At 48.4% G+C, this 24,355-nt stretch overlaps 2 protein-coding genes and 1 long non-coding RNA gene across 5 annotated transcripts in view; 1 reads left to right on the top strand and 2 right to left on the bottom strand.

Moving 5' to 3' along the window:
- Nucleotides 1-12,588, top strand: part of VANGL1 (VANGL planar cell polarity protein 1) — a 54,513-nt gene extending 41,925 nt beyond the window's left edge. For both annotated transcript variants that reach the window (XM_001929540.5, XM_013997257.2), the window contains exons 5-8: nucleotides 1,345-1,478; nucleotides 2,924-3,056; nucleotides 3,958-4,192; nucleotides 8,113-12,588. In XM_001929540.5, coding sequence (XP_001929575.1) covers nucleotides 1,345-1,478; nucleotides 2,924-3,056; nucleotides 3,958-4,192; nucleotides 8,113-8,373 — 763 coding nt within the window. In that variant the 3' untranslated portion in view covers nucleotides 8,374-12,588. The remainder of the gene's footprint in view (nucleotides 1-1,344; nucleotides 1,479-2,923; nucleotides 3,057-3,957; nucleotides 4,193-8,112) is intronic.
- LOC110255190 lies at nucleotides 11,906-22,282 on the bottom strand. Of its 2 annotated transcripts, XR_002343490.1 has the most exons (3): nucleotides 21,360-22,282; nucleotides 21,115-21,191; nucleotides 11,906-20,798 (listed from the first exon to the last, which is right to left on the bottom strand). It is a non-coding gene; the product is annotated as an uncharacterized LOC110255190 (long non-coding RNA). The 2 variants fall into 2 exon arrangements; XR_002343489.1 differs by having other exon boundaries at nucleotides 21,115-22,282.
- Nucleotides 22,910-24,355, bottom strand: part of CASQ2 (calsequestrin 2) — a 65,816-nt gene continuing 64,370 nt past the window's right edge. Inside the window, 1 exon segment of the mRNA XM_021089995.1 lies at nucleotides 22,910-24,292. Within this exon segment, the coding sequence (XP_020945654.1) occupies nucleotides 24,077-24,292 (216 nt within the window). The 3' untranslated portion in view covers nucleotides 22,910-24,076.

The raw sequence follows: 24,355 nt of genomic DNA, 5'->3' as shown, positions 1-24,355 counted from the left end.
GATACAAATTCTGTGGAGTTTTGCACGCTTGTGGTTAGTGAACATCTTAGAGACCTGGCGAGGTCAGTACTCCTGTACGTTGTCCTCCAGTGGCCACACATCTGGGAGAAGGAGCACAAGTGGGAGGTTTGAAATCCAGGTTGGAGTTCCAGCTCCGCTGTTTGGTAGATGCATCCTGCATGCAGGTTATAGGTGTTGTTGTTGTTGTTGTTGTTTTTCTTCTTCTTTCTTGGCCGCGCCTGCGGCATGTGAAAGTTCTTTGGTCAGGGATCAAACCTGTGCCACACAGTGACCCGAGCCGCAGCAGTGACAGCGCCAGATCCTTAACCCACTGCTCCACCAGGGAACTCCTCAGATCATAGATTTTTTTTGAGCCTCGGTTTTCTTCCCTTGGGTGATTGTAAGGGTCCAGTGAGAGGAGGTGTGTCAAAACCCTGGCTGTGTTCTTAGAGGTCACTGTGCAACGGTGAGTGTGCTGCTTCTGTGACCAAGAGCATGTTCTTTTGCGACTGAGTGTGGGCCCCCCTCACCCACCCTGCTCTCTCTTCGCCGCTCCACTGCTCTCGGAGGGGCCGAGCAGGGGCAGGTTGGAGAGCATGGGCCACTGGAACAGGAAGAGTCCCCTCCATAGACCCCTGCGGAGGCCTGGAGGCCACAGCCCATGCAGCAGGAGGCCTTGTAGACCAAGAAAAAGTTGAGGTCTCAGCTGAGGCCACAGGGGGCTCAGGGAAAAGGGCCTCGCGTCCTCTGGAGGAGGAGCTCCCGCTGGCCTGGGCTGGATGGGATGAAGAGGAGGAATCAGGATTACCTCGTGTCTGCAGCCGGCCTCTTTCAAGTGCACCCTGTCCAGGGTGGGTGTCCTTTTGATCTGTAGAAAACTGAAAACCCAATGTTCCTTCCTCCAGGGACAACAAGGTGCAGGTAGAAACACTGCAGTGGGACCTGGGAAGCTTAAATCTACACTCTGTTCCTTTACTCAGTGACTCTGTGGCCGTCTGCTACGTCTCTTGACCTTTTTGAGTCCTCAGTTTGCTCATCTGTAAATTGGGAGAAGGAGGAAAGTTCTGTGTAGCCTAAATAGATCTAAATTAGACATTTATCACCTGTTGGCTAAATGGGAGTCAGCTAATGACATAGCCTGGGAGAGGGCACAGAAGCCACTGGACAGGGGGACTCAGTTTCATCTTTAAATTCTCATCCTGGAGGCAACAGGTGTGGTGAAACCCAGGCGCCTCCTGGGTGAGGTTATCCTTGGTGTTTGGCTCTCTTGCCCGACTCCAAAGAAGGATTGTTTTCACATAGGATCTGCTTATTCATGGAAAAAACTTTGCTCTCTTTTCTCAGTATCCAGCGAGCTGCGTTGGTGGTTCTGGAAAACTACTATAAAGATTTCACCATCTATAACCCCAACCTCCTAACAGCCTCCAAATTCCGAGCAGCCAAGCACATGGCCGGGCTGAAGGTCTACAACGTAGATGGTACGTGCCTTGAAGTGGTATCTGGGGTGGGTACCGGGAGCCGCTGGGCAACTACTTAGATTAAACTATGTTTTCCATCTGGTTCTGTCTCCTCAGTGTTTGCCTTTATGGTATGGTCTCATTTCAGGATGATTTTTCTTTTCTTTTTCTTTCCTTTTTTTTTTTTTTTTTGCTGGCAAACATTTCTAGAGAAATGCTGATTTACAGTCTACATATGTAGGCGGTTCATTCATTTAGGGATTTTATGGAAACTATATGAAACAATAGTCATGGGTTTCCCGCTGCCTGCTGTGAACCTCTTCCATTGAAAGCTCATAGGAAAAGACTGCTTTTCACAATGTGGATAAATTACCCAAAGACTCAGCTGCCCCCAACCATTAAGACTAATTCGCAGTGCAGGCATCTGGGGAGATTCTTCCAGGCGTTTTCCAGTCCTGGTTGCGAGCTCCATTCGAGTGGGTGGCAGGAGGCCAGGGGCCAGGCTGGGGGATGTCAGAAATGTGTTTCAGGCTATCCGATGGTTCAGTGCAAGAAACTGGACACGGTGGCATTTCTTCCTGGGCACCCTGGGTCAGGGCAAGGGCTTTGCAAAGCCTCAAAGAGGATCGTGTTGTTAGCAAGTCAAGTGATATATAGGCAGCGTCAGTTTTGGTGACACTGTCCTCCCCGTTTTTTCGGTTTGTTTGTTTGTTTTTGACTCTATGAGATGTGCATTTTCTTGGGAATCCTGAAGGGCTGATCTGTTTTGCCTGTGATCTGAAAACGAGGAAGCCCACTAGTAAGCCAGATCATTTCAAAGTAGAGGATACATAAGAAAACAATGCCCCCTGCCTCCTCCTTCCGAAAAGTTGCAGTGGCCCATGGTCAGGGGAACGAGACCAGGAGTTCTAGGTCAGTGTAATAAACATGACGTATTGCAAGACCCCAGGCATCTGTATTTTCTGTAAGTGTCGTGTCCACCATGACAGTCCAGCGTGGCCCGTGTTCTAGTGTGTGGTCAGTGTCTCCGGGGGCCTTGACTCTCTCGTTCCTGTCCTGTCCTCCCCAACCCTCTTCCTCTCTGGTTGCTGAAAGGCCATGTGGGGGCTGCCCTTGTGGCCAGACTGGAACTTTATGTCACAGACGGTAAGTAACATCTTCAGTACACCCTGCCTGGTATTTTTGGCCAAGACTTTAACCGTCAAGCATTCTTCCTCTCCTTCGGAGGTCTTTTTCCATTTGCACTCATCAGATCGGGGTTTTGGGAGGTTTCCTTCCTTTTGGGAGCATTTTGAGCGCAGAGCAGGGGTCCTGTTCCCCCATCTGGAAGGTAGCTTTGGGGATTGTGTATGTGTTTCACAGGGGATGGGTGGTCGGTTACTGACAGTCAGGAGACTGCTTTTCTGCTCTGTTTCACAGCCCCAAGGCTTTAAAACTGTCCTTCCTCCCTGTCTTTTCCCCCAAAGGCCCCAGTAACAATGCCACTGGTCAGTCCCGGGCCATGATCGCGGCAGCCGCTCGGCGCAGGGACTCGAGTCACAACGAGTTGTATTATGAGGAGGCGGAACACGAACGGCGGGTGAAGAAGCGGAGAGCGAGGTATCCGGCCCCACCCCCCCACACCAGCATCCCCTCCAAGACTTCTTTCTAAACCATCAAATGAAATTTCACTTGATGAGCCCAACTGCTTGGGCCTTCAGAGGGAATCTTGCTCCAGTGGTTCCCAAAGGTTAGCCTGCAAAAGCATCACCCGGAGGGCTTGTTAAAACACAGATTTCAGGTCAGGTTCCGGCCCCACCCACAGAGGTTACTTATTTTTCAGTGGGTCTAGAGTGGGGCCCACCCAAGAATTTGCATTTCTTAGAAATTCCCCACTGATGATGAAGCTGCTGGCCCTGGGCCCACACTCTGAGCGAGCCCGTCCTATATCCCCAGGCTCTTGCTGGTTTCCAGGATCTGAGCACATTAGCCAAAGTGGACAAAGACGGTTTTCATCCTGTGTGCTGGGCCCCTGCCTTCCTCCTTCCCAAGGGCTGCTGGTGTGGGCGGCCGGCTGGGGGAGATACAGCTCCAGGTCTTTGTCAGGCTGCTTCCGCACCAGCGGCCACCCCTCAGTGCACGCAGAGCCTTATGCAGCCAGAGTTTGAGGGACCCTAAAACTCTTTTCCTCTAACCCTTCATTGTACAGATGAAAAGGACGAAGTGAGTCTCCCAAATTAGTGGCAGAATTGAGAGCGGTCCCCTCCTCGTTCTAGGGCTCCTTCTTCCTCCCCTGAAGCCCCCATCCCCTGCAGTGCATTTGCCTTTGCCCTCCTCTCCGTTCCTGCCAGCCCCCCCCCACAACCCCCGCCATCTGGAGTGGCAGCTGAGGACGGGGAGCCGTGGGTGCGCTGGTGGCGGACTGGGGCACAGCAGGCGGGCAGACGTCATCCCGGTTCTGTCTGCCTCTGTCCTCGAGCCCCGCCCCACGGTCCCGATGCCCTTGTTTCGGCCCCTCCAGGCTGGTGGTCGCGGTGGAGGAGGCCTTCATCCACATCCAGCGTCTCCAGGCCGAGGAGCAGCAGAAAGCCCCAGGGGAGGTGATGGACCCCAGGGAGGCCGCGCAGGCCATCTTCCCCTCCATGGCCCGGGCTCTGCAGAAGTACCTGCGCACCACCCGGCAGCAGCACTACCACAGCATGGAGAGCATCCTGCAGCACCTGGCCTTCTGCATCACCAACAGCATGACCCCCAAGGTGCGGCTGGTCACCGAGCTCGGGGAGTCCCACTTCAGGGGTGGTCAGGAGTGCGAACATCAGAGGCTTCTCTCAAGCGCCAATGAATAAGAATGAGGGATTCTCACTTATTTTGTGCGGTTTTGGCACAGTTGCTTTTTTAAGTTGCCTTTGGAGGCCTCTGGATTCAAGCAGAGGAAAGACTTTCACTTAGAGATGGTCCAGGTGGCAGCTCGGGGTACGCTGGTTTCTCGTTTCTGGTTGACTCATTCTAACCTGGCTTTCTGTTCCTTTCTGCCAGTGGGAAACCTTGGGCCAGGAGCTTAATGGCTCTGTGCCTCGGTTTCCTAACCTGTAAATTGGGGATAATACTAGTATCTACTTCATTGGGTTGTTGTGATAACTAAGAGGCACACAGTTTTAAGCCCGTTCTTGTGCAGGGCTTAAAACTGCATCTGTCCTAGTGGAAGGACCAAAGAAATAGCTTTGATTATCAGCGGTAGAAACAAGGCCATCACTTGGGCGTTTTGGGGCTGTTGTGGGTTTAGTTTTACTAAATGGTCTTTTGGATTATGACGTGAGCACACCGCGGGGGATGTGGCAAACAGCAATGCATCTACTAGACGGATGTGGCCAAGGAGGCAGCACAGAGTAAGGGTTCAGCAAATGACCGCTCTTCAGATAGAAGTGGGTTCACCTCCAGGCTCCACCACCGAATTGCTTTGTGACTTAGCCTTAAGTTTACACTTGTTTCCTCTTTTATAAAATGAGGATAATGATAGTATCTACTTGATAGGATTGTTGTGTGGGAATTATAGTAAAAATGGCAGCATGACAGGTCAGTCACATGGTAGAGCGTAAATGACCTTGACATTTCGTACACATGTGCACTTGGTAGTGTTACTGTTGGTATAAGGACCTGTGTTCAGACACTGCCCTGAATGTACACAACTGCTGATGACATTGTCGCTAACCAGTAATGACACTTAGGAAAACAACATGGGTTTTCACACTCCTTGACTTACTAGCCCCTCTCCTGGAAAAAGTATTCAGCACAGTCAGCTCATATATATGAATATACATGCAGGTGAGTTTTTGCAAAATAGTCTGTATTCACTCAAAACTGGAAATAACTTAAAAATAGAACAGTAGCTTATAAATTCTGGTACATCACTTATTAAAACACAGAAGACTCTTTGTTGCTATAATAATAAGTTACAAAATGCAGAATACAAATAAGTGTGAACGCTGTGGTTGCAAGTGAGCCCAGTAAGTCTGGGTGTACAGAGTGATAGCTCGTGCCACACAGAATGGAAGTGGTTATTTTCCTTTTTTTCAAGGTTTTTAAAAAGGTTTCCTGAGGGCTTTCTTTTTCACTGAAAAAGAGTATACTTTTCTGAATAAAAAATAATATTTGCATGAAAATGTTAACATTAAAGAAAAGTATAATGGGAGTTCCCTTCGTGGCTCAGCAGTTAACGAACCTGACTAGTATCCATGAGGATGCAGGTTTGATCCCTGGCCTTGCTCAGTGGGTTAAGGATCCGACGTTGCAGTGAGCTGTGGTGTAGGTTGCAGATGTGGCTCGGATCCCGCATTGCTGTGGCTGTGATGTAGGCCTGCAGCTGTAGCTCCAATTTGACCCCTAGCCTGGGAACTTCCATATGCCACGGGTGTGGCCCTCAAAAGCAAAAAAAGCCAAAAAAAAAAAAAAAAAAAAAAAGCAAGAAAGAAAAGTATAAGGTACAAAGTGAAGTTTTGATTCCCCTAATCCAGACAGTTCTTACTGATATAAAGACTGGGTGTATATTCTTTCCGGGTGGGTGTGTGTTTTCAAAACAGAAATAGGAAAAAAACAAAAACCAAAAAACAGAAATGGGATCTCAAACTATATAGATAAAGTATGGATACTAGGTTTTTTCACTTAAAGCTGCTCTTGGCTGTCTGTCCATGTCAGGCCTTCACACAGCTCTAACTCTTTCTCTCCAATAGCTGCATCCTAGCCCACTGAATACCGGGGTTTGTTTAACAGACTGCCTACTGATGCACTTCTGGAGTAAGATCGTTCTTTAGTCTGAATGAGGGCTTGGCTCTTTTTGCTAATCGAGCTTTCCTGGAACACAGCCACACCCTTTATTTACAGATTGTCGACAGCTGCTGTCTCTCTACCAGGACAGACTTGAGTCGTTGTGACAGTGCGTGCCTTGCAAAGCCAAAAATATTTACGTTTAGAGAAAAGTTTGCCAACCCCTGGCCTAAACAGAGTTGCAGTAAATCCCTTTTTTACATGTGTTTTTGTGTATGTAGGCAATTATTTCAGAAGGATGCATTTCTGGTAGAGGAACAGCTGGATCAAAGGCACAGATCCTGCCAAATTGTCCTGCTAAGTGGTGTCACTCTTTCACACTTGGCCTCTAGGATATAAGACTGTTTATCCCCCCCCCCCCGGCCAACACACACACACACACACACACACACGCACACTTGAACATCATTGGGTGTTATTCTTTTTAATCATTGCCCATCTAAGAGGAAGGCAATATATTTTTATTATTCAAATTCATATTTAACATGTAATAGAACATCTTTGCATATCTTAAATTTCTGTTTATTCTTTTAGAAATTATTCTCTTCCTTTTATTTCTCTACCTGTTGAGCTCTTTCTTTTTCTTGTGATTCACAAGAGCTATCTGTGTCTGCGTGTGTGTTGTGGAGGCACAGTCCTTCTTTCTGCCTTAGGACATATGCTTACAGACCAGCAGTAATGTGCCAGGCGGCAGTGAGGTCGGATGGAGGAGGATCCCACTTGAAACCGTCCGGGACCTGTGTCTAGGACCAGAGGGATCCATCCCAGTCTTTTCTTCCTGGATCCCCGTTCACCGTTTCTTCTTCTTTCTCACCGCTAAATGGATGCGCTTATCCATGTCACCCGCATGCCATCAAGCCCCCAGTATATGCCAGGCACCTGGGAAATCCGGATTTTAAAAGATACCTGCCCACCCAGAGAGGATAGTTCAGTGCGGGGCTCAGACCAGCAAGTCGGCAGCAATTGTTCAGAAAGTAAAGTGTCACACGGGAGTCGTGCCCATGATGAGAGGCACTTAAAGGATGACGTGTTCAGCTGTTCTCGAGCTTGAGGGAGTGGTTTGGGAAGATTTAAAGGGCCAGGAGGGACGTGCTGAAGGGTGACAATCGGCAGGAGGAACCGCGACATGGGAAGGGGGATGGTGGGGAACCCGCAGAGCGAAGCGCTGCTGGAGCCAGGAGCCTGGGGGCGGGAGGTGGACGTGGGGCCCGTTCATCCCCTGGCCTGGCCGCGTGCCCACGCCGTCCAACGTAACAGAACCAGCTCTCGTTGGTTGTCCTTATCTTGCCCCCTGAGACAGAGTCACCAGGTCATCCTGGCAGCAGCCTGTGCATTAGTGCTGTCATCAGCCCCACCCACAGAGAGGCTGCGGTGCCCGGCCAAAGGCACACAGCAGTAAGCGCAGAGCACGCGTGTTTGTGCGAACCAGGGTATCCCTGCGTCTCCTCGGCTCGCATTTCCAGAGCGCTTCTCTGGGCCTGGCACTTGCCCCGAGGAGCGCTCGGTGTGGGAGGAAGCCGACCTACCAACAAGTACAAGCCGTGGCCTGTGCTGTGGGGCCCAGGCTCTTGCACCGGGCTGGTGTGTCAGCCACTGCTTCGGGGCAGATGTGGGCACCAGCCGCCCCTGTGCTTCCCGCCTTCCGCACCGTCTGGTTGGAGAGGGGGAAGGTTGAGGCGTTGTCCCCCCGGCAAGGATGCAGTTGTGCAGGGCAGGTGGAATTGGGTGTCATAGGCTAGGCTGTCCTGGTTCGCTGGGAGAGCATTGTCCCCCAGGCGTGAGAGCAGGCGGCATTGCGACAGCAACGCCCAGAGCCGGTGCCTGCTTCCTCACAGCCCCTCTGCTGTCCTTGCAGGCCTTCCTGGAGCGGTACCTCAGTGCCGGCCCCACGCTGCAGTACGACCGGGAACGCTGGCTCTCCACGCAGTGGCGGCTCGTCAGCGACGAGGCCGTGACCAACGGGCTGCGGGATGGACTCGTTTTCGTCCTCAAATGCTTGGACTTCAGCCTCGTAGTCACTGTGAAGAAAATCCCATTCATCGTGCTCTCGGAAGAGTTCATAGACCCCAAATCTCACAAATTTGTCCTTCGCCTGCAGTCCGAGACGTCAGTTTAACAATTCTATATTTGTGGCTTTATTAAAAAACGAAAAAAAAAAAGAATATATATAGAGAGATATATGTGTACCAGAGGGACGTCTTTGTTTTTATTCTTCTTCATTGCTGATTGAACGGGCAGACGAGAGACCAGGGTCCTTTGACCCTCTGCACTTTATTTGGAAGGAAGCCGAAGACGTCCATCCTGGAAGACAGTGACTGCAGACAGCTGGCTTGTGGATGGGGCGTCTCAAGGAGCCGTTCCCCGGCGTTTCTGTGACAGCTGCAAACCAAAGCGGAGCTGGAGGTTCTTGGGAACCTTGCCTTACAACGCATCCTTGCCTTTCGTCCAGCACCCGGCCCTGCCCCTTGCTTCTGGCCGTCCCACTCGTGGGCCTCAAGGGGACGCACCTCTGTCCTGTTTCAGGGAACCAGACAGGACACATCTGCACCGCAGGAGCCACAGGCTGTTCACAAAACGCCTGCCTTCATCTTTCTTCTCTGTCGCCTCAGGTTCTGCAGAGAAAGAACACAACGGATGTGCACTGTCAGTTTACAGACTTAAGGATTTTTTTTTTTTCCCCAAAGAGAACCTGCTTGCTCCGTTTCTGACCTGCTTCCCTACCGGATTGAGCCAGTGGCCCTTTCCTAACACTGGGGTGGCCCACCCGTCCCCACTCCGTCCTGCCCCCCAACACACACCCCACACCCCACCTGGCTGGCAGGCCCGGCCGGGGAGCACAGCCATCAGAGCCACCCGGGACCAGGCTCTTCATGTGTGCCCGCCGTCTCCAGGCACAGCCTAAGTCTGCCCCACGGATTGTTTGCTTGCATAGGGAAGGGTAGAGTGGCCAGCAAATAGATCCCAGGGGGAGCATGCCAGCTAGGATGTCCCTTTCAGGCTGCGGCAGGGGCCCGTCCCTCCCAGTCCTCCTCCCGCTGCTCCGCACCCACCAGGGGGAGACCCATGCTGTCACTCTGGGACTGGTGCGGTCAGCTTGGAGCCTCTGTTTCCCAGGCGATGCGTTCTTACAAAGCTCCAGAACAGGTTGCCCGCCCAGGGAGACCAGGCAGCCCCCACTGCAGTGACAACTGCTGCATCCAGTCCCAGGCCTCAGACCACCGTCACTGTGCGCTCCTCGCCTCCGCCCCTTACCAGCAAGAAGGGGCTTCTTGAGGCCCTGGTGCTTCATTCCTTGTAGATGGCGGTAAGGTGAGGAGAGGGCATGGGCAAGCTGCAGCATTCGGGGAAAGGAGAGTGGAGAGCCAGTCTCACGGTCCAGAAGGACACCTGTGCGGTCTGTTCCTTAGATGCAGCTGGTTTTAGTGGGCCTTTCCCGGGCCTCAGGGAGCAGCGGGCCGGGGTGCGGGTAGAAGCACCGCGGGGCAGAGCCCTGCAGCCACCTTCGCTGCCTCCGTCCGCCTTCCCGTGTCCACAACAGACCTTTGCAAAATATGCGCTCTCGCTTTTCCCAGGTGTTGAGGGTAACCCGTCACCTTGCTTTAGCAAAGGATGACGCAGTCTGACGGGCTTTGTGTGTGTGTTCACATGGCGATGCATTCCACAAGCGGTGCAGTGTTTGTTAGTATTGTTTTAAACCAGAATGGGCTTTGGATATTCGTCACACCCGTACCTGAAAAAGTAAAGCGTGTTCCTTGAATCACCAGCCTTCGGGTCAAAGATGTGTTGAAAAAGAAGGAAGGGGACACACCAGTTGGTGTGGCGTAGCGCCAAGAGGGACTCTGCACGGTTTCCGTTTATGAAAAACAAGCACCATGTCACCATGGTGCTTTTTGTTCTTCGTAGTTTTGCCTTTAGGTCCCTTCAAGCTGGACATTCCTTATGATGATGTCTTTCTCAGGAATATATTTTGGGAGATTGGACAAGGGACGGTGAATGTGTATGAGACTTTGGCTGGGTATAAAGGTTATACTGTCTCAGACTAAATATAGCAGAGGCTGCTGTGTCAGAAACCCAGCAGAAATGCCATACGTGTGTGTGTATATATATATATATATAAATATATATATATATGATTCACGATGACACTAAATGCATCAGCATTCTAAAATACTGTGCTTCCAACCCTGTCTTAAAATACCAGTCCAGGGAGTTCCCTGGTGGGCTGGCAGTTAAGGATCCGGTGTTGTCACAGCTGCGGCTCAGGTCACTCCTGTGAGGCAGCTTTGATCCCTGGCCTGGGAACTTCTACATGCCTCGGGCATGGCCAAAAAAACAAAACAAAACAACAGTCCAGAAGGGGTTACGTTGGATTCGTGGCTTTGGTGCCTGCCTTGCCAGCAGGGTGAAGAAAGGTTTAAATTAAAGAATTTAGTTCCTCTCTACCCCTTTCTCTTTCTCCCAGTCTTTGCATAGGAGAATGTCAGACTTTGTGAAATTATTGTTTCCGTGTTAAATTGAATATCGATTTTTTTTTTTTTACGCTGACTTTGTATTGAGTCCTTTTGGAAAGATTAACATAATAAAATGCAGGATCTTTGTATCAAGACTTTGCACTTGCAAACCCTTTACAGCTTGAGTTACTGTTGCAGTGGGAACAATGTAAATGTCATTTTAAAAAAATTAAGGTTTCAGAAGAGCTGCCTCACACAGCTGAACACAGTGTGTTTCTATTTCAGTTCTTGAAACTGTAACAGCCCACAGGCTATTCCTTTTAAAAGGGGTAAACTGTGCCTGGGGCTCATAGAATTAGTAAGTTCCTGTTAGAGGGGACAAGATCTTGTTTGCCTTAAGTGTTTATAGATTTTCTATAACTTTCCACCTAAGTTATTAAAATGTGAATGTTAACCAGTAAGAAGTAGAAAAACCTTCGTGAGGAGTGTGTGTCTGAGATCACGCTCTTCCCTGGTGACGTTTTAACCGGTGAATAATTTCTGTCACTTTCGAAGATGACAATTTTTCGTCGTCCACAAACGGAACATTGACGTCTGCGTTCGTAGAGCTGGAAGGGATTTTTAGGTTTTGTGGTGCATCCATTGTTTTCATTATGTTAAATGGAAACACATAATACTTTTGCTCAGTTTTACAAAGTGATCCCTAGAGAAAATGTTGGACCAGATTTTTTTGCCCAACCGTCATCATCTCCGTTTCTCCCTCTCTGTCCTTTTCAAATCTACACACAGGACACATTCTGTACAGTAGATGGGCCCTGGGAGCCGAGGGCTGTGTGTGTGTGTGTGTGGGGGGTCTGCAGTGGGGAGTTTGTGGCTCTGCGGGTGTGGGGTGTGTGTTGGGTGGGGATGAGCTGCTCCCCTCTCCTTAGCATAGCCGGTGCTAGTGGGGACACTCACTCTTGTGTCTCCTGGTCGCTTTGTCTTGATGGGTTTAGATGAGTCTGCGGCTCTGTGGGAAGCCACGAGCCTTGGGGCTGACAGAGCTGATGACTCTCCTTATTCCCCTCCCCCTCCCCCAGGAGGGTGTGTATTGCAGCCACTCGTGAAGTCACCAACAAGCCAGGTCCTTGGTTTACGCTCCTCCAAGTGGACTTTGCCATGTAAGGCTCCCACCCAGGGACGCATGTTTGTTTGGGGGTATGTGTTTCTGTGTGTGTGAGTGTTTCTCTGAGTGTAATTAGCAGCAGGACAGCATGTTTATGTTAGACATCCAAACATCTGTGTTATCTGAAGCAGATGGGTGTGTATTTCAGAAAATTACTTGTGGATGTGTTTGTATGGATGAGTGGATGTGAGCTCATGTGTTTCTGCATATGCTCTGTGTTGGAGAGATTTCCTAACTGCACCCATCTTCTGGGGGATTACTCTAAAGCCAGCTACTTCGCCCTTCCTTTATTCCTTTCCCTCGGTTACACTGGCTTCCCCCCAAAAGTAAATGGCTTTAGCACAGCGATGTCTTCTGGAGAGTCTGCTGTCCTGCAGGCAAGTCCATTAGGCTCTTTCTTGCCCCAGGACCCTATGACCTGAAAATAGCAAGAAACAAAGAAAGAAACGTCAAGCTCCCTGAGAAGGACTCTTGCAATTTCACGACCCTGGAAGCCTTACTGTAGATTTCTCAATAGAACCTAAAAATTGAGCTTCATTTTAAAAAAGATTGATTACTAAAAAGTAGCCCAGAAGTGGAGCCATAATATTTGACTAGTCCAACAGAGACCCTGCGGTTCTAAAGCGTTAGTGTTAAGTACTTCGGGGTAGTGTGTATGCTTTATGGATTTTGTTTTACACAAAATAAATCACTGCTGTGAATTTCCTACCATTAACTTTGTCGTAATCCTTTATAAATCAAACATGAGTCGTTCTTAAGCCCACAGCACAGTTTTTGAATGGTATTCAGTGCGGCGGTGAATGAGAGGCTATAGCCGCTACATTGAAACCATCATATTGAGCTTTAACCAAATGGATGCCCGGAATATCCGACTTTGGATCTCATTTTTGCCAAGCCAGATTTTGATCAAAGATGAGAGAGAAGGGTAGTAAGACGTATTGATCAGGTCTTTTAAGTTAGGCGCTGTTCTGGAATGTGCATTCCTTTACGGTGGGGGTTATTTCACTTTTACAGGTGAGAGAAATGGGTGATCAGAGAGGGAGGGTCTCGCCTAAACTCTCATGGCGAGTAAATGAACTTTCAAATGTCATGTTTGATTCCAGTCCCTGGCTCACTGAACCTTGAGGTGTTACCTAAATAATTTGGCATTTGGGGATGTGGAGGAAAGATCTGAGGACATTTAACCTTGAATTCAGAACCCAGGGTTGGGGTTCATTGGCAGTGGAATGCTTCTGTTCTTTGTCGGTTTGCACGGGAGCTGTGGCCCCGGGGAAAGCTGCTCTACCAGGCTGGCAGATTTCTCTGGATTTTCATTGGAAAGCACTTGAGAGGCGCCCTTCCCCTGCTAGTGTTGCACGCTGTAGGACTGGTGCTATAGTTCCTGGCAGCCACCCTTTGCTTTTGCCTGTCCCGCCCTGCAGGCTTGAGCAGGTGTGCACCTTGGTGGCGCAGGGGGCAGGGGTGTGGGATGTGCAGGGGCTGAGACTTAGCCACCTCCTGACCTGAGGTGGCCTCTTTCTGAGGCTTTGTCAACATTTTGCCCCAGCAGCTTCCCTCTGTTGGGATGGGAGACAGACTGCCTGCCAGCACAGCCTCGGGAGGGTTTGGGACTGGCCTCTGTCCTTGACTTGGCTGCTCTCAGCAGGCACTCTGCATCACACTATGTCCCCCCCACCCCCGCCACATTTGCCCTCCGAGAGGTTTCATCAGCAGATGTAAAACAGGACTCTGAAAACATTGTTTTCGTCTCTTCCAGTGTCTTTGGGTTTTGGTTCAGTTTGCTCAACTACCGTCTTCTCTCTTGCTGTTTGCTTTTAGTGGGGAACCGGAAAGGGCTGGTGACACACCTCTCAGCACTGCTACTTACTAGGAATGAGTAAGACACGTGTTCAGAGGGTAGCTAGGAAGTGTAAAACTACCGCATGAAATTAGATTCTAGGACTCTGTGTCCCTTTTCCCAGGCCTGTCCCATTTCTGCTTCGATAACCCAGTTTGTTTTGTTTCACCTGTAACATAAATCTCTTCAGTGGGTTGTCGGAGAGTCTCCCCAACACAACGCGGATTTCTGACACCTGAAGCAGCGCAGTGAAAAGTATGGCTCCAGGAATCTACAACTGATAACGTCCCTCAGCTTGAAAACATCCGTGCTTTGTCCTTATTTTAGTGGGATAAAAACACTCTTATCGTGAGCCTTGGGGACAAACGTGACCAAGCCCCAGGCTTTTCTCTTGAGTGTCTTTGGCACTTCTCTTGGCACTGAGACAATATTTGGATACAAGTGAATGTACAGTATCTCGTTTTGTATTTGCCTGTATTTATCTGAGCTCTCCCTGTGAACATGAGCTTTCATTCTGATTTTTTAACCACCCCTCAAAGCCCTCGCCCTGGGAAAGCTTCATCTCTGAGGGCCAGAGACTGTTGCTCAGGGAATTTAGTCATAGGACCTGGGCATCTGATCCGCAGGTGTCAAGTCGGATCAGTTCACCTTGTAAGGAATTTAGACAGTTAACCCATCATCCTCAAGTCAGAGGCCAGGTGGAAAGGGGTGGCAGTTGCTTTTCATGTGCCAGTGCCCCTCAGTTATAGAAATAATGGAAAATTCACTTTGTACTGATCTTCCTTCTAAAAAATTAATAAGAAAATCCAAACTTTGCTGATACTTTCTTATTTTTATAATAGATTCACAATAGGCTTTCACTAGACAGCCAACTCCTCTGGGACTCCTGAATTATGACATGATTAACAAAATTTGATTTCAAAGCAGTTGTTTACAACAACGATTGCGTAGAGTGCAGGACAGCAGCGGGATGAGGGCCGGGGTGGGTAGTGGCTCCCTGGGGCAGTGAATTATCTCCTGCTGTGATGACCGCTTCCTCCACCGAGACGTTGAGATGCTACGGAGAAGACCAGAGAGGCCCGGGCCGGGTCTGACTCCAGGGAAGTTTATTTGACAATCGATTTTGTGTTGAGTTCCCCTTACATGTTTACACTTTTGGATTTAGAATCCAGTATCAACCCAGCAAGCTCAGCGATGAAACCATCTGTCTCTCTCCGACGGAGCCGTGACTGTTTGTGCAAAGATGTGGCCAGGGGTGTCTTGTGTTTCCTCTTATTAGTTAATACTGCACTTTGTAACTAGGAGGGGCAATTTTGCTGTTTAGCAAAACTCACAGTCACTAGGTATGTATGACAAAATCTGAGAGTGATTTCTCTCATGACCTGGGTGGTGGGCTCTATGGAGACATTTCAAACATGAATGAATGAACTACTCTACCAGCAACCATCTGCCCGTAATATTTACCTACATTCACAGGGCGTATGCCCTGTAGCCTATGCTCACTGTAACATCAGCAACAAGGTTAGAGGCTATAAGGGGCATAGGGTACCTGGCGTCGGAGTTATTTTGGGTTTTTTTTGTTTGTTTGCTTTTGGGTCCCCCATTCCAGTTAACTGTAAAACACTTTACCTGTTACATTTTTTATACTGTAAAACTTGGAAAATAAACTGAAACCCCACATTACATTTTGTTACTTTTTGCATGTGATTACTTCAACTTAAAAACTTTTCCTTTTTAGGGAACATTTTCACCCTTGCATAATTTTGATGCCCTCTTAAACATAACATGTCAAGGGAGTTCCCTGGGGGCCTAGTGGTTAAAGACCTGATGTTGTCACTGCTGTGGCTCAGAATGGATCCCTAGCCCAGAAACCCAGGAACTTGGACATCCCCCCAATCCCCCACCCCCCAAAAACCCCACAAACCTCTTTCTCTGAAAATTGAGGGGTTTTTTCCTTTTTCTTTTTTTTGCAAGCAAGCAAAGTCTTTACTCCAGGAAGGCAAATAGCTCCCAGGGCAGCTGGGAAGGGGGAGAAGAGCCCCCACCCCCCACCCCAAATGGGCTTTTATCCCTTAAAGGGGGGGGGGTGAGAACTGAGGTAATTTTAATGATAGATTGAATAGGAAAGTGGAATTGCCATTGTAAGAAAGACTATAGATTGCGATCCATTTTATGGTCAAGAGAATGTTTTAAATGAATAGATTACTGAAGATTAAATTCTTAGGCTCTAAATTTTGGAAGTGAAACAGGCCTTTTGAGTAAATGAGCAAGTGAAAAAAGATCTTTGAGTCAAGTCAGGAGAGAGAAAAGTGTCCGACCCAGGATTTGTGGGGCAGGTGAATGTTGGGTTGTTTTTGTGAATGGCTTGGCAATTCAGTTCAAATTATTAGTTGATTTTTGATGGATCTGTTTAAAGGAAACTCGATTGTCTGCCAAAGAAATAGTGGGGCTTGCTTTCTACACTCAGCCATTCTCTACTGTGTGCTGATAGCATGCAATCAAATGCTTACCCGTTGCATAGACAAGGATCAGAGACAGCAATTGATTTGAAGATATTCATTGTCTAGAGTATTGATAAACTCAGGTTCTCTGGGTCGTCTGCCAAGGCGGGCCCAGTTTACACCTGCACGAGCAAACCCTGCCAGAGAAAAGAGTAAAAGTATACGCAGACATAAACTGAAGACTCTTCCCTTTTTCATTCAGCTATAGGATTACCCATGATACAGCTATAGGATTTTGGAAGAGTTTTGAGACTGTGAGATGATAAGCTATGAGATTATGCACATGGAGTGAGGGATTCAGGATGGCACCAGCTACAGCCACTGCCTGCTTGCCCGGTGCCAGAGACAAAGCCCACCAGTAGTAGTGGAGGATGGGCAGCACCCCTGCTCAAGAGAGACTTGGTAATTCCCTGTCGGTGTCACCCAGCATCTTCTAGTTATACAGGCCAGCACTGACGTGGAAAATCAAAACCGTATTTGCCTTCTCTGAATTTACAGTTGAACATGCTTTAAATGTTCTCTGAATTTACAGTTGAACATGCTTCATAAAATCTCAGAATGATGATGCATTTGTAGAACTGGCACAGGGGCTTTAAAAGGAAAAAAAGGCTTTTTTCCCTTTTTAGCTCCTTGCTCTGCTCTCTCGTCTTACTGAGGCAATTTTGCCTTTTGTGATCTGCATGTGGTCACCAGCTTTAGGGGTCCATTGTATGAGTGAACATTTGTATGAGGAAATGAATGAATGAGAACATGGCAGCCCATTCAATGCTAAAACTACTGGGTGTAACCGAACCATCTATGATTATTTTAGGGGGCATCACTGGCATTTTGTTCTAGGGTTCTAGGGTTATTGAGAGTTCTAGTCATCACTGCTCTAAAGAGTTCAGATTGATAAAATGACAGATTAATGTGAAAGAGATTATTTCACCTTTCAGACATTTGAGGTGCGTGAAAATAAATGCATCCAGGAGTTCCCTGGTGGCTCAGCAGTTTAAGGATCCAGTGCTGTCACTACTGTGGCTCTAGTTATTGCTATGGCATGGTTTCGATTCCTGGTCCTGGAAGTTCCACATGCCACAGGCACCGCCGAAATTTTTTTTTTAATGATTTTTATTTTTTCCATTGTAGTTGGTTTACAGTGTTCTGTCAATTTTCTACTGTACAGAAAGGTGACCCAGTCACACATACATATATACATTCTTTTTTACATGCTCCATCGTAAGTGACTAGATACAGTTCCCAGTGCTATACAGCAGGATCTCATTGTTTATCCATTCAAAGGCAATAGTTTGCATCTGTTAACCCCCCCAACTTTTTAAAATAAAAAATAAAATAAATGCATTGATAGCACATTGGCCATGGTCATTCCATTTCCAGAGAATGGGGCCTGGGACTTCAACTATCACCTCCACGCTGCTTTGCTCCCCCTCACGGTGGCTCTATTCCTGGGGAACTTTGCTAACTTGAGGGAAGAGAACATCTCGCATTGGAAACCTTCCCTCTGAGCCAAGGAGATGCTGTGTTCCTATTTCTTCAGCACTTGCCTCTCCTAAGCAAATCTGAACAGATGACAGGATGCTGCTCCAAACTTCTTGGGATAAGATTGACTTTTGATAATCACCAGCACATTCTTAATGGTATGAATAGTTGTTCAATTAGCTTTGCATCGGGCTCAGAGACTATTTAATCAAGATTTATTAAGGACCAATCAGAACTGAAGCATCGAGGATAGAACAGTATCAGCCAGTCTTTTCCCTAAAGTTGCTTTCCGCCTAATAGGGGAAGGAAGACATACACCTAAAAGTAGTGTAAGTCGCCAGTTCTGTAAGAGAACTCCAGGGAGTGCAGTGAGGACTCACCAGAGGAGGTGGCTGACTTGCCTGAGGTGTGACTGGACAAAGTCAGAGAGTATTTCTCTGTGGGAGTTTGCCAGGCAGGCACAGAGGGGGAAGGACAGGCATTCCATGAGGCAAGGCATGGAGGCATTAAGCAGCCAGGCAACTTAAGCCAGCTTCGGGTTCTGAGGCTAGAGGGGCAGATAGTTGGAGGGCATCATGAGAGATGAGAATGGTAATGTAGACGAGAGGCGGTTCACATAGACCTCCAGTGTCCTGCAGAAGAAACTGGGTTTTACCCCCTGACGACACTGGCCCTGACCCCCTCGCTCACTGGCATAGTACTGATCAACTTCTGCTATAATCCCCCCTTCTCGGGCATTTGGACGCTACCATTCCAAGATGGCGCTCCACATGTGCAACAGGAATGACCCCAGCTAGTCCAGAGCCCTTCTTACCTCCGAGTCCAGACATCACCAGCATCAGCAGCTACTTAGACTCTGATTTCCTCTTGCAGAGGAGAGATTCCTTAAGGACTTTTAGTTTTACAAGAACCGCTTCATTTTTCCTCCCCACCTCATACCCCAGAACCTAGACTCCACATTTGGCTGTCAGAAACCTTTCTTTGGCCTGCTCTTTGGCCTTCTAATCTTTGTATATATATAAAACACCTGCTGGGAATAACAAGCTATTGAAGACTTTTAAGTGTGTATGTGAGGCGTGACCCATTTTTCATTTTCCAAAGATCCCTTGATTGCCACATGCAGGATGGAAGGGCAGTCAGAACCTGTGGTCACCCAGCGGAGAGGCCGTTAAAGCCTCACTTACACAGGAAGAGCGGGTGAAGAGGACAGGGCTTGTTCCCTGTTGGATGTGCCAGTGGGAGATGAGAAAATGGCCCTAAGGTTTCTGGCTGTGACATCATCAGAGGGGATGCCTCTTCCCCGCTCCTCTGCTTCTGTGAAGGATTTTCCCAAGATGCCGCTGACCCTTTGCCCAGCTCTCATTCTCGTCCCAGGATGGAGTGAGGTACCTGGTTCCTGGGCGGCAGCCACTTTGATAGGGATGGAGTAGGCACAGGTGGTTGTAGAAGTCCCGATGGGGGAATCCTAGATAAAGAGGGAAACCTGGGGGATGCCGGGAGGCCACTGTAAGTTCAAGAACACCATCAGAACAGGGTAGCCTTGCTTGACGAGTAGAGGTGCGAGAATTGCCCTGCGTCATTGGGTGGGGGATGGGATGAGGCCTGCGTTCAGATTCAGACCAAGTTTGAGAACCACCCTTCTGCTGATTTGAATACAGACCTTACCGGATACCAAGGAGGAGCTACTACTCCCAGAAAGGAAGAGGTGGGCCTTTCCAACCCCCACTCCCCTTGGATGCTGAAACTGTGGCTCAGCAGCAACTTGGGGCAGATCTTCTGCGCCTGCCTGCTTGGCCCTCTCGCAGGTGTTCTGTCTCAGTAAATCTATTTCTTGCCTATCACTTTGCTTCTCGCTGAATTCCTTCTACGAGAGACACGAAGAACCTGATCCTCAGTGAGTCCAGGCACTGGGTGAGTGATTCTAATTTAAAACCATGGGTTTAAATCTTAATCTGGCTTTAGGCTGGGTTCGAGTCCCGGCTCGTGGGTTCAAGTCCCAATCTGTGTTCTGTCTAGGTTCGGGCCGTTCGTGCTGTCAGTTTCAGTTTGTCCGTGTTTCTTAGGGTGAAGGTAGTGTGGGGGGCCCAGCCCTTTCCTCCTGCCTCTCCATCCTTGACCACGGAAGGCAAGGGTCCTCTCTGCACATCTGATTCCCTTGGGTGACCTGCGCTTGGAGGCAGAAAATTGGGAAGCCCATTTTCCTAAGCTCATCCCCAAATGACTGCTTTTCTTTCATCAGGGTGCTGTATTCGACTGCTGACTTTTGGACCTCATTTCTCGGTTGGTTCAGAGCTCACGAAAAGAGAGCTACTTTTTAAGGGTACCTCCTTAAAGCCCCCAAACTGTGTTGGTCTGAGTTGCCTGTGGGATGTCTAGATGAAGCTGTTCAGGCTGGAGCAAGGGCTTGAAACTCTGGACAGACTTGGCTGGAGACAGATGGTGTTGGAAGCTGTGGGTTGGATGAGAGGACCAGGGGGCGGGGAAGAGTAGTGGTTAGTGCTGACTCGCATCCATCCCCAAGGACTCTTGTTAAAATGCAGATGGTCAGACCCCTGCTCTGGCGATGGTATGATGGTATATGGGTAGCTCTGGGCAGGTGACAGGTGTCTGTTGTCTGCAGTAGGCTTGAACATGACTCTGGTGTTCACCGAGGAGGTTGAGGAGCCCTGGTGAGAGGGAGAAGCTCAAGGACAGAGCACAGCACTCGCCAGCACCCAAGGGATGTGTGTATCTGGGTGTTTCAGGGATTGTTGATCAATAGCTTTTTGATAATGTCGCAGGCCTGGTGACATTAACAGGATGGACCTCCTGGGTGATACAAACTGGGGCCTGGACAGTACACAACCTTATTACAGCAAAGACAGGTCTGTTTCAACTTATGAGATATTCTAAAGAAATACATTTAAATGGGTGTGCATTTTTGATGAGACAATGAATTTTTTTTTTGTTTCCTAAGAGGATGGCCAGATTTCACAGTTCTAATTAGCTGACATTTCTAATACCATGTAATCAAGTATTGGCCTCCAGGATGTAAGGAGAAAAGGCACCTTGGCTTAAGCAGTAAGAAGGATTGTGAGAAATTCTCTTGAGTGCATCTTGGGAAACCATCTGAGGAAAAGAAATAGAATCCTTTGATTACTTAATTTAAGTAATTCAATCTAGTTTAAATCCTTGATTTAAGTGTAAGGATAGGTTAGGTTTGGAGCTCAGCAGGTCAGGAAGCCCACTAGTACCCATGAGGATATAGGTTCCACCCCTGGCCTTGCTCAGTGGGTTAAGGACCCCGTGTGGCTGTGGCCTAGGCCGGCAGCCGCAGCTCCAATTCAATCCCTAGTCTGGGAAATTCCATATGCTGCAGGTGTGGCCCTAAAAAGAAAAAAAAAAAAAAAAAAAAAAAAAGAAAAGAAAAGAAAGAAAGGGTTACCTTTATATTCCTTCAAAGTATTTGTGTGACCCTGGGAAAATTACTTGAGGTCTCTGTGTGTCACTCAGTTTCCTCATCTGTAAAATGGGGAGAATAACAAAACCCATTTCGTACGACCTTTGTTAGGATTAAATGAGAAAATACATGTAAAGCATCTAGTATAGTGCTCCTGGCACGTACCAAACACTCAATAAATATCAGCTGAACAAGTTTGAGACAAGTAACTAAATAGCACTACTACTTACAGGCAGTACTCGCTTCACTGTCAGTGCTTCTCACCTCGGAGCACCGCAGCACGATTTAAACGCAGGTAGATAAACAGCAAGGTCCTACCAGAGAGCACAGGGAACTACATTCAATATTCCATGATTAAACCATAATGGAAAAGGATATGCCATGTAATATTCTGTAATTCTGTACAGCAGAAATGAACACAACATTGTAAATCAACTCTATTTCAATGAAGAAAATAAATACACTTAAATCATATTACTCAGGCCTCTGAGACCCAGAGAATTTTCCTGGGTGGGGGCATAGACCACTTTCACGACAGAGCACGTTCCTTGGCTATTGGAAAGGTGAGCTTCAAAGAGCACCTTGAAAATTCACCTCCCCGAAAGCTTATTTGCCATGTGGCTGGGCCTGTCTGGATGGCAACAGAGCCCGGGTTAGGAAGTGTCTGCCTGATTTTGTGAGACAGAGATAAAAACAAGGAGGCCTTGGAAGCACTGCTATCCAGCGGTGCTGATCATAAATGGACTGTACTTCTCACTGAGCAGAGGGCCTGGTGTTGGGGATACAAAGGTAAATAAATTCCTTGTCTCCAAGGAGCCTATGTGTAAATATGTGTTACAGTTTAAGTGTGTTACAGTTAAGCGTTACACATGTGCGTTACAGGCAGCTGGATAGATGGTGATGGTACTCATCCCATCGGGACTCCATGGGGGAGAAGCTTGGGGGAGAAGGTCATGAGTTGGGGTTTTGTGATGTCGTTTGAAGCACCTGTGAAACGTCCAAGCCAAGACGTCCAGAAGCAGTTAAGTGAGTCTAAAACGAAGGAGCGAGGCATTCCCTTCGTGGCGCAGCGGTTAAAGAACCTGACTAGGATCCATGAATATGCAGGTTCGATCCCTGACCTCGATCAGTGGGTGAAGGATCGGGCGTTGCCGTGAGCTGTGAGGTACGTTGCAGATGTTGCTCAGATCCCGGCAGCTGTAGCTCCGATTCGACGCCTAGCCTGGGAACCTCCATATGCCACGGGTGTGGTCCTAGAAAGCAATAAATGAATAAATAAATAAATAAAACATAAGTAAAACTAAGGAGAGAGGTCAGGGTTAGAGACCCAGACTTGGAAGTCATTAGCTGACAGGCCTGGATGACACTGCCTTGGAGGAAAGTTAGAGCTGAGGATGCTGTGGAAGAGGACCAGCATGCAAAGAGTGGGCGGAGGAAGCGGGGTCAGAAAGGAAAACTAAGAGGGAATAGAGAGGTGGAATCAAACAGCAAGCAAGGATATTCAAGGAGTTCCCGTGGTGGCTCAGCAGAAACGAATCTGACTAGTATCCATGAGGACGCAGGTTCGAACTCTGGCCCTACCCAGTGGGTTAAGGATCTGGTGTCGCTGTGAGCTGTGGTGTAGGTCACAGATGCGGCTTGGATCTGACTTGGCTGTGGCAGCAGATTCAACCCCTAGCCTGGGGACTTTCGTATCCTGCAGATGTGGCCCTAAAAAGCAAAAAAAAAAAAAAAAAAAAAAAAAAAAAAAAAAAAAAAAAAAAGGATGTTCTAGATAATCTCAGTATTTTCAAAATATAACTTTAATGACAGTTAGTTAGCTACTCTTCCACAAAAGGATTGCCTGGTTTTCAAAGAATTTGCAGTGTCTTACAATGTGTTAGAAGATTGAGAAAATAAATTAGAACACGATAATGCACACTTAACACTAAACTACTGAGCACAATATAACTTTGAGATAGTTAGGAAGGCACTTGGGGTTTTGTCAGTGCCTCGGGGCATCATTAGGAACTCTAATTATTGTTGTCCTGCACAACTGTGGGAGCAGTTAATTGCCCTCTGGATGAACCAACAACACTGGCTCTGAATGGGAAGGCTGACTAGCAGCAGCAGGGGAGGGGTACCCAGGTCCCAGCTCAGGCTAGGATGCCAGCTGACCCAATCAGAGACCTCAACCCATCAGAAATCATTAAAAACCTTTCGTTCTTCCAGCTCCCTCGACCCCTATGGAAGCTGGTCACTTAGAGGGAAGTTCACAGAGCAAATCAACCTCCCGTTCCAGCATCCTCTTATGCTAGAAACAATGGTGACCGCAGCACGCAGGTTTTTCAAGACCTCTCAGTAGCCATCAAAGGCTTGGATCTGAGTTCATAATAATCTGACCTGCACTTAATACGCTTAATAGAACCAAGAGAAAGAAGCTAATTACAAACTTATTTCCAAGCCTGAGCCTTCCCTAAGAGGGGTCCTCTTGGCTTGAGAAGGGACCCCAACGGATGTTCTAGGCATGGGGGCTAAGTGGACTGCGGCTTCCCCGGGCTCTGATTTGCAACTCACACACCATGCCTGTGAGTTAGCAAGCTGTCCATTCTGCTACTGTCATAGTCAAAGACAACGAGAAAATGAGAGTCAAGGTATCAGGAGACTGCTCTTCCCCGGACTGCCAGATGCCGGCACTGCCATAGCGGTGGATGGTCTGGCCAAGAACAGGAGCTTTTTCATAACAGGCTAGACAGTCAACATGGGAATAAGTTCCCACCATCCTTGCCGAGCGGGATTGCTGGATTTAGAAAGGCGTTTGCTGAGTTGCACATCTCCTGATGAGAAGGGCGTGGGAAAAGGGCTGTTGGAAAAGGGAAAGGAGCCGGCTGGATGCTGCTGCCTCGTGTTGTCTGCATGGTAGTGGGTAGCTGTGGTTTTGTTTTCGCGACCATCGTCTGGGTTGGGACTATTCATCATCGTCATCACTGTCACCATTATCCTCATCATCAGAATTATTGTCATCCTCGTCGTCGTCGTCGTCGTCATCGTCCTCTTCTTCCTCGTCATCGTCATCGTCCTCAGTGTTGATCTTCCCCGAGAGCACATCCTCAACCCAGTCTTCCAGCTCTTCAGCTGTGGGCAGGTCATCGTCATCTGGGATGTCCATCCAGATGCTGTCAGCCTGCGGCGAGAGACAGGAGAGCGAGTGAGTGAGTGCAGGACGGAGTAGCCAGACCAGAGGGTT

The sequence above is a fragment of the Sus scrofa genome, chromosome 4, assembly GCF_000003025.6.
Source record: "Sus scrofa isolate TJ Tabasco breed Duroc chromosome 4, Sscrofa11.1, whole genome shotgun sequence".
NCBI classification, from domain to species: Eukaryota; Metazoa; Chordata; class Mammalia; order Artiodactyla; family Suidae; genus Sus; species Sus scrofa.
This window is presented reverse-complemented; position numbering and strand designations above follow the sequence as displayed.